This window comes from Pholcus phalangioides, unplaced genomic scaffold (assembly GCF_987345545.1).
Source record: "Pholcus phalangioides strain wild (caught in Gottingen) unplaced genomic scaffold, Ppha-v1.0 ptg000043l_1, whole genome shotgun sequence".
Lineage (NCBI taxonomy): Eukaryota > Metazoa > Arthropoda > Arachnida > Araneae > Pholcidae > Pholcus > Pholcus phalangioides.
In genome coordinates, this window is record NW_028301629.1 from 3,089,564 (window position 1) to 3,109,215 (window position 19,652).

Consider the following 19,652-nt stretch of genomic DNA (forward strand, 5'->3'; position numbering starts at 1 on the left):
TTCCTGTCCTATGTTTCAACTCAGTTAATCTGGGTTTTCTACAGTAACAATGATGAGGGTGAAATATAGGTGTCAGTAAAACGTCAAAAACCAGTGAAATTTCTAATTTTAACCTTCTTATGAGAAGTTTAATTTGGAAGACCACCACCAAACCACTTATCTAAGGTTGAATTTAGAAATAAATGATATGAACACATTTCACATCACTTATGCATAGCATTTAGCTAATTAGAAAGGGAAAATTTTGTTCAAATATCATTAGAATAGATTTCTTTTCCCTTTTCATAATTTCAATAAATAGCATTTTAAATTTCTTGAACGTTTTTTTTTCCCATCTAGAGATGGATGGCATTGATGCGCATCAAATACCTGGAATTTCGGAAAAGAACGCATAAAAATTTGGTTCACATGTCCTGCAGGAAGAGTTCTTTCCTAGTTTTAAGAAAAAATATGGAGAGAAAAAACCAACTTTTTTCCTCTTTTCAGTCCAGCAGGATCTAGCAACCTTGAAAAAATGGTTTTACTACTTTGTATACTGTATTGTATTGATATACGGCAGGTTGTTGAAAATATTTAGTTGCTTCCCTTAATGAGGTAGCCGTGTACAGAATTTTCAAATTTCAGAGTTTTCATTCTCCCCATCCAGTTATATACACAAAATCACTGTACTTTCGCGGCTATTTGCTGGCATTCAAAGACAGCGTCCATACAGCATAGAACACCTGTCCAAAGTGTAAAACATCTTCCGAGATATCATTCAGAACAAACGAAAAAAAAAAAAACGAATCAGTGAAATCTCTACCTTGAATATCCACAGTTTTGTCATCTAGCTGTGATGTGGTAGTCACCCTTTCGCATCGCAAAAATCACTGGTGTGTACACAGAATCTGCTTTTAGGCTTTTGAAGAGGGGGCAGAAGGATTTCTTCCAAAGAAATTATGGGTCACTAAGGCTCAAAAAGAATTTTAAATTAACATAGTAAAAGACTGCATTTTCTCCAATATTTAAATTTTCTACAAAAATATTTTTTATTTTCTTGGGGTGGGGGGGGGGGGGATTTTTCCTTTGGTGAAAATCTTGGTTTGAAACCTGCGATTGCACAGTGGTAATTGACTAAAAATACGATTTTCTAAGGTATTTAATTTTGAGTTGGCTATTCCTTTGAAAAAAAGCTCTGGTCACCACAAAAATCACACATGAATTAAATTTCAAATCCATGCATTACCAATTCGGAGGATAGATGCAGGGCTGCAACTAGAATGGGGGGGAGAGCAGGCAGGTCTAGTTAACTGACTTGTCGCAAAGGACTAAACAGGAAATCTTAATGAGAATTATTTAGAGTTGGGACAAAGAAAATAAGTCATACTAAATGGAAACGCGTTCTAAATGGGAATGTTATAGGTGGGGGTCAACTGTATTGTTTTAGATTTATTACTGCATGTGCTAAATTTCACATATTTAATTCTCAGAGGCTTTCCTACTAGTAGACAATGAAAGTAAATGAACCTTTGGATAGAACATATTTTTAGAAATGATTTATTTATTTGACTCACTCACACACACAGAGAGATACCTCCTTCTCTTACCTAGAACATAGCCCGCCACTTTGTCTCAACGAGGAGATAAAAGCAGGTGGTCAAAAACCTGGGGCATGCTGGAAAAAATTCATAGAGATACCAGTGAATTATAGGGGAAGGGGGTGGGGAACCATATTTTTTTCAAGGTAATGTTTTTCAAGAGGGACTTCACTTTCACTCAAAAGGGACCCAGATTTTTTTTAATACCCTGCATCCCAGATAAATTAGAGTACAGCAGCATCTCTGCCATCCCTTCGCCCCCTCCCCTTTCCCCCCTTTGTTATTCCACACATTCCAAAGAAATTGCACCTGATTTCAAACTTTTGATAAGGTTAGAAATAGAGTCTATTTAAAAATTGGCTGATCTGCAACTTGTATCCTCCATAGCTTGCCAGCTCTATTTTTGAGAGGATGAAAATATTTGAAAATAGGAAGTATTCATGTCTTTTTAATAAATTGTGAATGAAACTCCACTTTTTGCCACAAAATTTTCCTTTTGATCTGATGAGATTGAGTCCCTTTATCTCTTTTAGTAGCTGCATTGGTTACCTAAGGAAATTTTGATATCCTGTTTGCTTCCAATCTGTAAAACTAGCCTTGACCTATTATATTTTGATCTAAGGCCTTCTCCCAGATCACTGCCCACACTATGGTGTATAGTACAATTCCTTTAAAATGAGAGCTCACAATCACGGGAAAAACTGTCAGTATAACAGACTTCTCATTGTAATGTTCTATGAGGTTCAGATCCAGAAGGGAGGGGGAAGCGATCTCCTCTCAGAAGAGCAGATTAATATGGGGAGAAAAAAAATGGCTTGTCCCATAAAGCATGAAATGATTCAATAAACCCACACAATAAATTGCCCCCCCCCCCAGATTTCGGCCTACTTTGTATCACACTGTTAAAGAAAATGTTTCAGTTTTGTTAATGAAAATCTGTGCCATGATTTCCATCTTATGTATAGCAAGTAGCCTGTGCACATTGAATAGTTTGAAACTCAGTGAATTAACTTAGTGACAATGTTAAAAAATGAAAACAGTTCATGAAAACAGTTATAGAAGAAACAAAAATTAAGAGTTAAAATATTTAATTTATGTCCTCTCAGGATACATCCATAATATTGAAACTTGTGGATATAACAACTATCAAAAAAAAAGGTTTGAGTTTCTGCAGTGAAAATAATAAAACTATAATAATAAATCTATATATATAAAAACAAATGTATGTCTATCTGTTTGTCCTTTATGCATCACTACACTATTCATCCGATCGCCATGAAACTTTGGGAAGTTGTTGAGTACATTAACGCAAAGGTTTCTGGCATATTTTTCCCCCCCCTTTCCTTGAATTTCCTTTCTTCTGAGATCACAGCAACGCACGACGGGTAAGCTAGTATTTAATAAAACTAATCTAAATTATTTCAATTTTTAAAAAAGTTCAAGCGATGAGCACCATCTATTGACAGTATTGCTGAGAATCAGATTTTTTTCTCATTTGATCATATAAAGTTGATATAAATTAATGCATTATTGAATAAAATACAAGCTTATTGCTTAAAAATTGTTTTGTCGCATTCATATATTGATTGAATTTTATTAGATTTAAAATAAAATGAGAACAATATCCATCTTTATCATCAAGCTGATCATAGGACTTTAAACCATAATAGTCCTCAGAGCTCATTTAGCCTGAGAATTACAGTATTTTAATGTGTATAAGAAACCTTTTTTGCAAAAAATGTGGGGGGAGTGTTTATTTACATGTATATATAGATATTTACAAACTACTCAATTCCTTGCACAATGAGAGTGACTCTGATGATGATAATGAACTAGTTGACATAGCTGATTGTGATGTATCAGATGAGATGGATGAGGAAACCCTTTTTCTTCAGCAGAATTCAGATTTAGTTTGATTTTCTTAATCCCCCCCCCCCCTTTATTTCTTCTTCCGATCCTTCAGCTTAGAGATACTAACCAAAAAATCAATGAAAAAAAATTTCCTGTATGTTTTCTGGACTTGCCCATGTGTCCACAGCAACAACATTAAAATTAAAAATGAAACAATTAAATTTTATTCTTCCTTCAAAACAAATGATTTAAAAACTTTTAATTTTTGACACGAGTGCTCAAATAATGAAATTTTTGCTTTTTAAATTACGTTTGGAATTTTACACCTTCAAGAAAAAAAAATCAAGCGCTTTCATGAACATTTTTTTACATCTTAAAATAAAAAAATATATCTTATGAAAACTTTTTCCAAATTTTACGGCAAAAAAAATCTGAGGGTTTCCATAAATCACAGTTAAAATACAGTACAATACTTTAGGTGATGGCATACTTGAAATAAACAACTACCAAAAAGATCACAAAAATAGCAAAAAAAAAAATGATGCTTTTGTTATTGTAAAACTGTGTTGTTGGAGTTTCGACTATGATAGCAATGGCTTTGCAATTTTTGAGTCTTTCCCCCCTCCCCCAAGAATTCATTATTTTTTACCTAAACCCTCTATGGCCCATATATTTGAATATACACTGCAAATACTTGGCCAATAAAAAACATAATATCAATTTAACATTATTCTTTCTTTCTCTTTCTTTGATATTTTAGAAAGTACATTTTCCAGGGTCATTTCAATACAAAACAGGGCTAATATAAGTATACTACTTTTTTTTTTTTCATCTAGAAAGAGTTGATACCTTACCTCCATAATTTTTTGAGAGCTGCTAAAACTTTACATGTTCAGAGATTTACAAAATCACAAAAAAGTTGAGGAAATTGGAAATATATTACAGTAAAATAAAGGAGAACTGTATGTTCTACCCTTAATTAGCCATTTTAACTAATTAAAAAAAGCCACTGTAATTAACTGGATTGCTGTGTTGAACTATTATTTCAATTGAAAATATGCTAATATAGCACCCATTTACATCCATATTTAAAAAAAATTAATGTTTCGTTTTTATTGGGGTGAACCATAGTGGGTAAAGGACATGCTCTGCATACTAGAAACACGATTGAGCACATTTCACCTTTTTTTTATCTGCTGGTTGGATATTTGACTGCTATCTAAGTTTTGTCTGAAACATGAAAGTGTATCCTTATTGAAACACGTTACAAAAAATTTCAGGAACATGGCATACATAGAATAGCATGGGTAGAGTAAACATTCACATGCCATTTCTCACATTATTTTTTCCTAGGACATTGAACATGCGTGCTGCTGGCATGAGGGGGACAATATAATACAATAACGTAATCTATTATTTTAAGAATTTTTTCTTAAAATATATGAGAAATGACATCATTGCAACAAAACGCCCAAAGCATTTATATTTTCCCACCATAATAAATTAAAATTAGCCTTAGAATCATTCAAATATTCTTGCCGATTTCCCCACTTCCCCCAATCATAATTTTTCATGTTTCTACTTTGTGCACTTTATCTAGGGTAGGAAGTCCCAAACATATGAATGACTTGATTGCCAAGTTCTTAGAAATTCTGATTATAACATGCACCCTGTGCTGAATTAAGTAACTTCATCACTGATCATTTTCACAAAAGCTAGTTCACCATAAATCTACTCTACACACTAGTTTAAAATCACAGCCTTAACATTGCATTTGATACAAATTTATCCCCAAATCAAGCGCTCTGACACAACCCACATCATACTATTTGGGAAACACTGGTTCAAAAAATGCTTGCTATGAAAATATTGCATCCCCGTCTATTCTGTGATATGCAGGGTTGTTTGGTTTAAACCACGTTGGTTTAAACCTTGGTTTTAACCAAGTGGTTTTTTTCAAAAAATCAAATAAAAGTGGTCTAAATATCATTTTTTTCCCTTGAAAAATATCATATTGGTTCATTATTAGCCAAAATGTTTCATTTTTACCATATTTTATATCCTTGGGGTACATTCTGATGGTATATCTTTAAATGACATAAGATTTTATAAGTGGGTTTTTTTTTCAAAAAGTCTCATAAAAGTGGCCAGAATATATATATATTTTTCATATAAAGTATCTTAGTTATTTAAAGTTACATACAAAAGTCAACATTTCTCATTCTTACAACATTTTCTAACCTTTGGCTACATTCTGGTGCTCTATATATCTTTAGCAAATTCATGAATAAGGATTGCATCACACATCTAAATGTAGTGGTGATCACAGGTTTCTTTTTCCCTTCACAAAGAAGCAGCAACAGTAGTGACACCATCCTGCTAGGGGCAGGTGGTCCTATAATCAAATAAAGACACCAGCTGTCCTTAAAGGACAAAGACTAGTATACTAGTAGTTACATTACCTCACAGACATTTTAATTTTCTTTTCCATAAGAAGTAGCACATCTCCTATTATATATATATCTCAGTTTTAATATTCAATAGTTATTTTTTTTATACTTTCACTGTTAGGCCCAGTTAATCAGGATTCTACTGTGTAGTAGTAACAGATTTATGAAAAATAATCAGTTATGTACAGGGCGATTATAATTAAAGTTTTGATTCCAAAACTATACAATAAGTACTGGTCAGAATGACTTGAAAATTTGCATGGATATTCCTGAAGCAATGGAAGTTTTTTTCGCAAAAGGGGAAAAAATGCAAGTAGTTCAAAATGTGCAGGTAAATGATGCTGTACTTGGCCAGCAGTATAATCTATTTTGTGCATCCACATCATTTTGGAATTTCTACAGCATCAGTGTATGGATAGAACTTCTATCAAGATCCACATTGCAATACCAGCAAAGCAGCTGCTGAAGAACCATTTTGACAAGATGCGCCTTAACCCTTGCAACTTCTGGCTATGGGGGTACTTCAAAATGTTATAAACAGCGGTCAGATTGCAAACTTTAGTGAATTACAATCTCCAGCACATCCCCTATATGATAGAAGTTCCTCAGGAATATTAACGTGGGGACGTGTTTGGTTTAATAAAGCTGAATTGCAAGCACATCCACATCATGACTATGACATACTCTGATCTGTTATTGAACTAGAATATTTGTGCTTTCAACCTCAAAGCCAGAACACGGTGGACAACATATTTAACATTTCTTAAGTAAGTTTAGTTATTTGTTCAATTACTTTGTTTTTTGTGATGTTTCCATGAATTATGAAATCGTGCAATGCTATAATTAAGTTATCATTTTGCCATGAATGGCTATTGTTTCTATTCTGCGAGCAAATTTCCCACATGTTGGATGATGCCATTAATTTTACATTTTCAAGTATTTTTTTCCCCTCTTTACCAAATAAAATTCCATTTTTTCAGGAATATTCATGTCAACTTTCAAGTCATTCTGACAATTGTTCTTTTTTTACAGTGTTTTGAAATCGGAACCTTAGTTATAATCACCCTGTATATCGTAAATCATTGCTAATTAATCTGCATTATTTATGCTTCATTAAATACATTATATTCACCTAGTTTTTATTAGTTTTTGCAAAATAGCTTCCTAATTAAGCATACTGAAAGTATATAACTGGAGAAAAACCTTTCTATATTATATGATTAATAACAACATCAAAAGAATTTTCAAACACACAGTAATCCATTGAGTTAAGCAAAAAATAATTAAATTGTTAAAGTTGGTTTTTGTTAAAGTGTAAGAAATATTTATTGATTAATATGGGAATAGTGTTAATTATATTAGTAAACATTTTATTTTAATTAATTACTAGAAGTTTAAATGATTTTTCAAAAATTTTATTGTTTTTAATGTTAATACTATTTAAAACAAAAAAACTGGTTTAAACCAAAAAAACCCAGTTTTTTGGTTTTTTTCAAAAAAACTGGTTTTCTTACCAACCCTGGGTCAGAAAAACTGAACCATTTTCTAAAGCTTGACTTACTTTGAACACAGGGGTGAATTAACTTTTTTTTTTCTCTTTTCTACAAAAATTTAAATTTATTTAATAATCCTCTTTAAAACGTATAATTTAAAATTCAGCACTTTTACATGTGGCTAATCTCAGTAAAAATGGGTTTTCTTGTAATAACAATGACGGAATGAATGTAATAATGGGTTCCTTATAATAAACAATATCTATTGAAACTTAAACTTTCAACAATTTTGAAGCATATGTTTTTAAGGAGATCAAGAATGGTAGTCGATTTGTGTATTCCACACACACACATTCGATTTCTAGTCATGGCTGGAAATAATTAATACAAACAGAGATATATGGTCAAGTTTAGATTGAATGTTCATTCAAAACTTTGTGAGTTTGGAAGGAAGTATCAGTGGCATGCTAATTACTTGAGTATACCACAAACACAAATGTTCAATATTTGTCAAAGCACAAAGATTAATTGTAAAAATGCTTGAATGATTCAGGGAGATTGCAATAAATCTTTCCAATTAATCTTTGTGTTTAATTAATTAGCCTTATCTCCAAGGATTGCAGGTGTTTTATAGTTGAAGTCTGGGCTGAACTCCTAGAGGTTAAAATAAACATCTGTAGCACAAAAAAGCCACTCCCTTCCCCCCCCCCCAACGTTTGTGCATACAAGATCAACCCCTTTATCCGATGGAGGATATAGATAAGATATTTTCCTTAAAGGAACTTCAAACTATACAGCTCCTATTTTCAATTTTATTCGGCTTTTTTTTTACTTCAATTTCATTTCTGAACCATTACTATAATTTAGTTACACAAGAAAATACATTTCTTATGTGTTACATACAGTGGTTACATACTGTGGTAAACAATGGTAACCTCTGAACAACAGCTATTTTTTATTGGGGCAGAACGCATCCCATTGGATTAACATTAAAGGAAACATCCAAAGAAATACTTTCAAATAATGGTCTCTTTTTAACATAAAAATTGAAGAATGATGTATATCACAGGAAAAATATATAGTTTCACAATATTTGTCCTGAAGTAAATTTTTCTTCCTTGAACCCTACAAACATAAAAATATGTATGGTCCTATGTCATAAGGACAGCTAGAGATATATCTACAAGCAAGATATTGTTTCAACTTCCCCCTTCTAGCATATAAGTTGCATTAGTAAAAATGACAGTGAAAACTCTCAGCAAGATGAAATGCATTAAAAATTAAACTTCTGTCCGTGAATCATTCCATCAAATACATTCAGTTTGAACTTCACAAACAAAACTTTTTTTTCTAATTTTTTTTCTGCAATCATTTTCTCCCCTTCACCACTGATTTGGCACTCTTGCTGCGGTTTCCTAAATGCAGTCCATAGCATTAAAAATACTATTTAATCATCAATTTATTCCAAATTTTTTACACGTATTTTTGATTGTATGTGCTATCCTGTGCTGGTATTTTAAATTAAAATTTAATTTTAAATAAGATTGAGTTAATGAAATCTCAACCTTTTGCTTCATTTCATGAATTGAACAGTTTTCTTTATTTTTAATCAATTTTTATTCAATTACATCGATGTCATGGTATTTCATCATGCGTGCAAGCTGTTTTTAATGCATTTTTTTGAAAATTTACAAAACATTGTGGCAAAAACATTTACAAACATCAAAGATATATAAAACTTTATACCAGCATAGGATAGCACATACAATCAAGAGCATGTGTAAAAAATTAGGAATAAATCTATGGTTAAATAGTATTTTTAATGATATTTCTATTAGAGTACAGTTTTTCACTATGTTAAAAGGTATGAGACTCCCCTTAACCCTTTATTTGGCAATATTGCTCTCAAGCAGCATGAAAATTTCTTATATTTTTCAAATAAAAGCATTTCATATTTGGAGCTCGTTTTGGCATTGGTGCTTGTAAACAACTCCTAAACACTCCTATTTACTTGTATTTAGATGTTTATGAAGTTTCTATAATTACCAGCAGAATGGCTCAAAGGTACACATTCCCCGTCTCCTATTTCTTGACAAACCAAGTAAGAACGATTTTTGAACCTTGCATTGTTGAGAAAAATACTATGTAAGGAGCAGAAATATTGCAGTGCTTTCTTCAACAATAATTGAAAAATAATTTGACAAACAATAAATGACATTTTTATACTATTCAAATCTATAAGTCATATAAATGAAGTGTGTGTTCCCTGAAGTACAACACTGCATATTTTTTCGAATACTGACATACTGACAATATATATATATATTTTTTGTCATGTAATAACAATCACACACACACAGGGTGCCTCATTTTCTCAATATAACCCCTCAAATTTTTCACCTCTTGATATTTTAATGCTTAACAATTAAAGGGTTAACAATGGCAACCTCCCAGTAATGTCCACATTTTCTCTATCCATTAGTAGCTGTTTTTTGAAGGTTTCGCTATATTTATACCATTCATTTTTCATTTCTATATGTCATGCATCCTTAAACTAGTGACACATCAGTTAAACATTGCTGCTATCCAGTAATGTAAAAAAAAGTGTCAATAGAGGGAATCATACAACATGAGTAAAAATTTCTGCATGAGTTTCATAAAAATATTTTTAGGGAAAAAAATTATAAAAAATAATAAACTATATTTCCTTGACCCCTTCCCCTCGATCCACTGTAGACTTTATTCCTCAGCTAATAATACACAAATTTATTGCAACATAAAAAGTTCAATGCCATGCCAAAATTCTCAAGATGAGATTTCGAGATGGGAAATTATTTTCCCAAGAAAAAACATAGAATGGCATCACAAATAACAATTCCATTTCTAAAAAGTTTTAGAAAACCTAACCTGTAAATCTCCCGAGAAATTTACCTTTTGCTTTTTACTTTACCAATTTATTTATATAATGTTGAAAAAGTTACAAATATTCAAAAAATACCTGATACTAGGACCACAACAGATTATATGCTAATAAGAAATGTTTGAGATATTTGACTCCACACACAACGACAACAACAAAAAAAGAACAGGAAACACATCAAGAAAGAAAAATCAATGAGAATAGCACATTTCTCCTGGGAAACCACAGAAGGGAAAACCAAAACATAAACCGTGGACATGAAAAGCAAGAACGGTCGAAAAAAGGGAAAAAAATTTCCATGCTTACACACACACACACTCAATATAAGGAGGGGGAATTTTAATGATGAGAAAAAACAAAGAGGAAACAGGTGTTAAACATTCCTACCTCCGTAACCATAGGGAATATGATAACCAGGGTCCAGGAAAGGGATTCCGCAATCATCAAAGCCAAAATCTAAGTGCTGCGCCATCAAAGAGAAACACAGCAAGAATGTGATACAAAACAATAATTTTTTTTAAAGGAAAACAAGGCCCCTATGATAATGAGAGAGAGATACGGCTGCTGCTACTGCTGCAACCAGTCGGCAGCGAGAACACTGCACAACTGACGGAGAAAGCTGCCGGCTCTTCAGAAACCTAAGCTCAGAAGCTAGACTTCCTCCCCTGCCCCTTACTCAATCCTTCTCCCCACCATCTAAAGATGGCATTTCTGTCTATCGACTAGCAGCAAGGAACACAGCCACCAATCACAAAGCCTGCATCGCGAGAAGGGGTGGAGACAAAACTGCTGGCGGAAGGGCTGAATCTTCTGAGTTAGAAAACAGTAATGCATCGCTCTTCTCATATATATATATATGCTATGTTAACCCTCCCTCCATCGCTGCAAACTCCCTTTTCCTAGTTCTAACCCATCCAGGCTTATCCTTACCTTTAGAGTTTCCCCCAATTAATTATTGGAGAACACCTGTAGTTCTTCCCAGCATTCCCACAGATCAATCTAGGCAGAGAGATCTTATACTGTGCATTGTAGCTACAGTTCGAGAGGAGAGAAGAATCATGGAGGTATATACACACACACACACACAGCGGGTCCCTCACTTCACTGGCAATACTCCATGTGGAAAATACTACAAACATGCATGTATATGTGAAGGCACACACATGCAATCCATTGCTAAAGTGGTCTTTGGAAAATAAAGGGAGAGAATATCAAGGCAGGGATATTTTGCAATGGGCAGGTAGGTAGGTAGGGGGCAGAGAGAGATAATGGAGTGGGAAGGAAAGGGGGGGAGAGGCTTGGGAAACTGCCATATGGCCAGTTTCTGACTGTTTCCCACAAGGAAACAAGACCTGAAACAACAAAGTTGAAATTTTCTGTTTGTTGAACGGAGGCGTTTTAGAAGCCGAAGAGAAGGACGGAGAAAGATCTTTAATTCCGTCTGTCAGATGGAAATAAAATGAAATGTTTCAGAAACAAACTGAATGGCTGAGAAGATATATATATATATATATATGTGTGTGTGTGTATTTACTTGAAAAAAAATTGACTTTCTTCCTTCAATTAATTAAGGTGATAAATTTTGAATGTATAAATAAAATTGAAAATCAAAAAATGGTTTTTGTTTTTTTCCCCTTACATTGTAACTGAACTTTTCTTTTCTAATGAAATTAAACATTATAATCAAAAACAGATTTAAATGAAACAGGGTTTATACTCATTTTGTTTTAAAAAAAAATTTCCCCTGACTTTTTCAGGCAATTTCTTAATCAAAAATGTATTATTATTTTTAACTGAAAGTAATTATAAAATAAATTATACTAATTGTAATCATTATCATAATAATATCGTGATCATAGATTATTAATTATTAAATTTTTTTATACATACATTTATACACACATTTATACTTTACACCTGATGGAAAAATGAAGCACAATCAAGGAATGTAAAATTTCCTTTTTTTCTGCAATACTCAGTCTGGAAACATTACCTTGAAAATTTCTCCAATATCCTTAAATTGATTATAGGATGCTAATTTCGATGCCCACAAGATTTACCGTATTTCAACATGTATAAGGAGCACCTTCTTGATGAAAATTGGGTCCTAAAAATATAGGAGGGGTTTCTTATACATGAATAGCATTATAGGTATATCTGTAAACAACTTTTTTCCAAATTTTTTTTTAGCCTGAATAAAATTAGAGGGTTCCTTATGCACGTTAAAATACAGTCAGTCTTCACTGTTGTTTCCTTTGTGACATAAGTCAAAGATGTAGTTGATTTTCTGCATCACAAGTCCTAGCAGTATAAGCTTATACTCCACACTCGCTTTAGCATCAGAACTGAAAGGTTTAGTAATCTCTTGGGTTGCTTAAAATACTCCTCTGATTTCACATGCTCAGCATGGTTCTGAACAGCTTGTCTGTTCATGTTGCTCGAATTGAACATTTTGCTGCAAAGCCAATATCATGTTTTATACGGGTCATCTTTGACTGCTTTAATCCCATCAGCCCACTGAAGATTTAGATTTTTATCTGCCCATTCTTGATTAAAAACAGTTCTCTTACCACTCATCGTTTTCAAATAAAAAATACCCACGTGGAGAGAAATCGTAATATACACATGCTTCTTCCGACATTGCTCACCGAAGTCAGCTTATGAAACTATCACAACTGAGCACTCCTGATACTTTTTTACGCATGGCTTTCTACGATGTGCAGTTATGATAAGTTTTCGGAAACACTTTACATGCACTTATGATAATGTAGCAGAAATACACTGTTCTACACTGGGACTTACAAAAACCTTATTTCTCCTCAGCAGTTTTTTTGCATTCCATTGCAAGATTCGTGGATTATCAATGTTCACAATGTTATTGAATCACAATTTACGTTCTGGATTTCTCTTTTCGATAAAAAAAAATGTTTTTCTTTATTTTTCACTTTTGATTATATGACGATCACAATGATTTTTCCAAGTCTGTTGTCAGAAATTTCAAGGTTTTAGAACAAAAATGGGCTATTTTTTCTGATTTCCCTGACTTTTTCTAATAAAAAAATTTCCCTTACAATTCCAGGTTTTTCCAGTTTTTCCTGAAATGTAAAATCCCTTTGAAAGTTCTGATTAATATATTATTGACGTAACTGTGGCCTTGAAATGATTAATTTTACTATGTAACACAATGGAATTTTGATGTATGGTGCACTTATAACAGGGGTGCACAACCTTTTCAGTATGCAGCATTTCTGCTACTTGCAGGCCTGAACCTTGTATACAATGTGATTCTAAATTCATGAGACAAGCTTTAAGAGGTGATACAAGAGACCTAAACAAGCATTTTTGGTTGTGGAATGTGTGGCCAAATCGCAATAGCAGAGGTGTTGGAGGGATTTTAGAGAGAGCACAATAGCACTTCACCAGTAGCAAACTCTCTCCAATATTTCTTCAATTTAACTGTGATATGTGCTATCAACCATCCAAGGGGCCATATGGTTCTAACATAATGAAGTAGACCCATTTTTGCTGGGGAAAATTTTGAATTACTCAAGCACTGCATTTCTGCTCCAACAGATTAGATAAGGCAATCTCATTGCATGGCATTCATCTGCAATCCATATCTCCTCTGTCTCGACTTATTTTTCTGAATCCATCTGTTAGGAATCATGCATGTGATTCCTATTGACACCATTGGGGACCTCATTGCCAAAATTAGTCTCTTTAAAACCCATCAATGTGTTTTATTACAGAGTGTGCACCTTAATTTTCCATATTCTACCACATATTCCATGACAAAAAATGCTTGCTTAGGTGTGCTCATCACCACTTGTTCGTCCCATGAATTCTAAATCACCCTTTATACAGGGCGACCATATGACTTGTATTTTAGCATGTACAAGACATTCCCATAAAATTTTTGTCGTCCCAAAAAAAAAAAAAATGTCCAGGTTTTTCCCTTATTTTCAACGAGGTTCACTTGAATTTTTGAAAAATCAAGAATTAAGATTATTCTCATGAGTTTTTAATCACATTCTGATAATTTTGACATTATTATTATAGTTACATAAATTTGTTCATTTTACATATTTGTCGAGCATATGCGTTTATTTCGTAAATTGCATTTTTACCCATTACGACTTGCAGTAGTCTTCTATTTCCAGCCACTGGAAATTTTTCAACATTTTTAGCAACGGATTGCAATTTCACTGGTCTTTGACTATTTTTTTTTCTGGTTGTAGATAACTTTATTTGCATTTGACAATTTTTTTGTTTGTAATTCGCAGCTTCACTTGCCTATGACAATTTTTTAAGATAACTGATATATCGTATGAGTCCTGATTTGTCAAAGTAATTTTTTAAAGGAAATATGGTCAGCCCAGGCATTTATTGTGTTGTGTGTGTTGATTCTATTTTTATGGGAACACCTTTCGCAGGCCGGAGATTTGCACCTGTGATCTAGAACTTCTCTATGTAAAGTAATGTAAAAAATCATAATTTTCTGCATATTTTTGCACTGGGCTCCTAAAAAATGAAGGTGATGCCTAAATTTATCTTTTTATTGTTTGCTTTTAATTGTTTGTTCAAAAGATGCAACATAACAGAAACTGAATATGATAAAGACATGGCAGAAAGTAGATGAATAAAAGTTAATGTGGATAAGATACATGAGCATAAAATGCATTTATATACTCACTGTTGCTATTTGATATGTCATGAGGTGATTTTTCAGGCCCGTTCTCAGTTCTTGATGTGGTTGATGCTCTATAATGGCCAGGTGAATCGCCCTTGGGTGATGCATTAACGTATCCCAGATGGCCTAAGCGATTCTCTGGTCTTGGACTTGATAAATCGACAGGCGGACTATCCAGTAATCTGTTGTTTTGTACTTCTGGGGCAATTGATGAGCTCGATTGGAAATTTTCGTGATGATGATTGTTCTGATTTGTTTCTGTATGGGGAATGTTATTATGGTTTAGGAGATTCAAGTTGAACGGTTGCTGCAAAGTGCCATCTGGAAGACTTGTTGCATTGGAACGGCTGTTGGCCTTTAGAGAGAATGTAAAAAACTAAATAATTTGGCCCGGACAATTACAGTATATGTTATCTCTGAAATCAACAATCGACTGCATTGAACTTAGATTTTTGTATATCCTTTTATACAACATTCAGATTATATAATATGAATCTAAGCTTTATGCATAATCTATATATCTCGATGCTCGTTATAATGACCATGTGTTATTGCACCTGTTCCATTATAACAACCAAATGATAAGTCCCACTTTTTTCCTATTCATCCCATGTTTTTTTTTTCATCAAATATAACGACCTACAAAGACCATTCAATCAATACAGTGTCCAAACTCAGTTCTGTTTCAACCTCATGTCTGCAAAAAAATTTACAAAATCTATGTTTTTGTTTACTAAAATTTTGTTTAATCTCAACCCTTAATACTGGAGAATTTATTACACAGGCATGTGCATGTAACTGATAATTACAATTTTATAATTATTTTCTGGCCTGAGAAGCATTTCCACTTCAACTTCTTAACTATAAAAGAAATTAATATTATAATATTTAATTCCGCCCAAATATTAATTCTTTTAAGAGAAGTTAATTTTTTCAAGCATTATACATCACAACTTCCCAATATAATGTGTATTTTCCATGGAGCAAGGGGTGCCATTATAATGAACATTGACAATATATACAGGTTCTAATATTTACCAAATCATATTTCTTTTATTCAGCAACTTTACAGCATTCCAATAACATGTGTACCATACTAGGTTATTTTTACTTCAATATTATTGAAGTTAATGCAGTGGAAAAAATAAAATTTAATTCTTTTTCAATTTACAAATTAAAATTTTAAATCAATGATTTCTTTTTTAATCACGTGATTTAAATAGCCATACTCTGCCACAGACAATTTGAAATTATGGACAGAAGAAATTTCTGATGAAAATTGTTTATTCGGGTTTGAAAACCGTCGTCCATTTGAGTTATTTCTCAATGTTTTCCAACACTAGTGTTTGGCATCATCAGGAGAATTGATAAAACTGGATCAAAAGTCAAGTTTTCCGGAGTCTCAGGTTGTATTTACGTACATGAGTGGCTTGACATACACTATTGTTTTGTGATTGGTCAGTTGATCCTTATGGCTGGCAGCAAATTAAAAACAGTTCTGTCCAAAATTATATGAAATTTTATTACTCTTAATGAATGTTGATGCTTTTGACAAAATGAATTTGTTCAGTGCACTCACTATGCAGTCATGATCGAAAAGCTGTTTCATGTATGTACTTAACAACGCTCAGGATTTTGGTGTTATGATTATGAATTCTGCACATGCAATCTTTTAGCAAATTTCTTGATGCTATCATACTTCAAACCTTGTCAGAGGACCGCCAAGTGAAAATCAAGCAACAAATTACAAGAGCTCAAAGAATAATGATCAAAACACTTACCAAAACCCGATTAGTATTTATCATACAAGTCATATTGTGCCAAAATAAAATGAAACAAATGGTGAATGAAAACTGATTTATCATAAAGATATGATAAAGAAATTGCATAGTTTCAGAAAAAAAAAATCAGTGAAGAAAAGTAATTTATGCTGAATTTTTCCTGTTGCAGTCAAAATGATAGCTTCCGTTGTTCTAGGTAGTTTGAAATTCGCGTCATTCTAGTGTTAATATAAGTTTGTCCTGTCAATAATGCAACTAGATAACTCTATTTTAGATATTTTGAGAAAAACTTGTTCAAACACTGAATAATGAGTATATTTAACATTATATTACATAGAAACAAAAAAGAATAACTTCGCTTAGACTTGTGTTACAGATTGCCTGTCTCTAGTTATAGCATATCATAGTGCATGCTAAGACATATAATTTTTTGTACTTAACTAAAACTTGCAAATTTTCAAATTATCACTTTGTAATAATGGCGTGTCGAATTGATATTGGTAATTTAAATGGAATGATTTTCTTTCAACATTGTTTTAACCCAATCTTCTAGCATGCTGGAAAATGACCACGTTTCAGCATTTGGAAAGCTGGTAGCACACAGAAGTTTCCAGACATGCCAACTAATGCACTAATAATGGGAATAAAGAGATTTTATACAACAATATCATGCCAAACTCTGTGTCAAGCTTGCGTCAAGTATTCAAACAAATACACATAAAACACCGGTTTAAACACCCATGAATTTTGTATCAATGAGTGTTCTATTAGCCGTAAAATTGTCAGCTTTGTCAAAGTAACTTAACTCATTAAAATTTCATAGGTAAAAGATTTTTGAAGAACTAGATAATGCAACTGAAGCAAGAATACTGGTTATATTTACTTGATTATGTGGCAAGCAATCAAAAATACTATAGGGATTCAAAGGCTGTGATGAAGTTGTGTTTGGTACATTTTTCGCAATGGACATAGCGGTCGTCACAGGAAAATGCTGGGGAGAGCCTCTGTAGGTAAGCTCAGAAGCTGGAGCCCCATACTGCACCTTCAGAATGGAAGTAAATGAATATAAATACCACACACATATAAGTGAAAATCATGAGAAAAATTCATTTAAATATATCTATAACACGAAAATTGATAGATGCAAATGCATTAAAGAAAAATTTAAGTATTGGCTTCATCATTAAAACACAGAATATAACAATATTTCTTGATCAAAATAATTTGAACAAACTATATGCCATACCAGTACAGTAGCGCTCAAAAGTCTTTTGACAACAATAAATTTGTATATAAATTTTGTATTTGATTTTCTTTTACTGAAATCTATCCTATGAAACACAAACACTGAATCTCATTACAAACTATCATGACCAAACAATGGCGAGCATGGTAGCCCAGGTTAATAAGATGCTCGCTGAAAGGATGTTAAGAGGTGTTGTGAGTTTGATATGTGGTTCGTCCTTGTCAGAAACTACAACACGATAACAGAAAAAGATTGCTACTGCTGGAGACGTAATACGACACCCCAAAAGTGGAGGGGTGGGGGACATAATGTCCTGTGACTAAAAGAAATGCTGTTGATAGATTTAGGTGGAACAATAGTAGTTGAACCTTTACTAAAAGATATATGAAAAATAAAACACATGCATCTTCGCAAGCGAATCGGAAATTGAAAAAAAAAAACAATCTTGCCTGTTTTGCAAGATTTTCAAAACAGGATCAGATGACAGTACCTCCTTCCATTTGAGAAAAGCATTTTGCTGAGGTATATCCCAGATAAGATCTATTTTGTTACTGAGAAGCATAGTTAGAGGAGAAAGCACTCTGCATAATTTGGAACAAAACAAGCCAAGTAATTTGCCATGCCCAACATCTGTTTCAGTTCCTTCTTATTTGTTGGTGACTTATACTCCTTGATAGCAATGATTTTCTCATCATCTGGGTGAATTCCTTGGCTATCAATGATGTGACCAAGAAATTTAATTTTGCTCGTTGAGAAGATACATTTTTTTCTTTGTTCAATGTCAAATGAACATCCTTCAGTTTCTGGCAAACTTCTCTCAATCTCATATCATACTCTTCTTGAGTAGACCCCCACACTAGTGTGTCATCCATTTGACAAACTGTTCCACTTGTGTTTTCCACAATTTGTATCATTCTTCTTTGTAAATGTTCTGGAGCAGAAGAGATTCCAAAGGGTAGTCTAAGAAATCTGAATCTTCCCAATGGAGTAATAAATGTTGTGAGATAAGATGATTTTTCATCCAATGGGATTTGCCAGAATCCTGAATTTGCATCCAGTTTTGAGAACACTTTGGCAATAGATAAGAGATTCAGTGTGTATTCCACTTTGGGTAAGGGGTGTAATTCCCGTAGAACATTTTTATTCAGCTCGATCAGATCCACACAAATTCTCACCTTTCCATCACTTTTGGGCACTATGACAACAGTAGAGCACCACTCTGTAGGCTCGGTGACTGGAGTTATGACTTTTTGTTCGACCATCCTTTTTATCTTGATTTCTGTCTTCTTCAAAAGAGGTATAGGTATTTGTCTTGGCGATGTTACTGCACATGGAATGGCATCAGGCTTGAGTTGTATGGAATAGCATGCCTTCATGAGTCCAAGTCCTTCGAACAGTTCAGGAAACTCTTTTTTCTGATCTACTACAGTAATCCATTGAACAGCATTGATATTGGGTCCTAAACCAAAGGATATCAAAGCTGGTTTCCCAAGAAGGCAGTTTTTCAAGCCATCAATGACATAGATTTCTTCTGTGCATTTCTTGTTTACATAGCTCAGAGATGCTTCGAACATGCCCAGCACTTTTAACGGAGTGTTATCTGGACCACAGAGAGTTCTATCAGCTGGTTTCAAATTCAATTTC

The 19,652-nt window shown here is 33.2% G+C and overlaps 1 protein-coding gene across 4 annotated transcripts in view; it reads right to left on the reverse strand.

Moving 5' to 3' along the window:
- LOC149063793 (recombining binding protein suppressor of hairless-like) overlaps positions 1 to 19,652 on the reverse strand; it is a 100,115-nt gene that overhangs the window by 37,131 nt on the left and 43,332 nt on the right. For 3 of the 4 annotated variants that reach the window (XM_089255572.1, XM_089255573.1, XM_089255571.1), the window contains 2 exons: positions 17,646 to 17,804; positions 14,985 to 15,336 (listed from right to left, as the gene is read on the reverse strand). In XM_089255572.1, the coding sequence (XP_089111698.1) occupies positions 14,985 to 15,336; positions 17,646 to 17,804 (511 nt within the window). Of the gene's footprint in view, positions 1 to 10,678; positions 10,839 to 14,984; positions 15,337 to 17,645; positions 17,805 to 19,652 lie in introns of those variants that run through there. The other variant, XM_089255574.1, reaches the window with a different exon arrangement.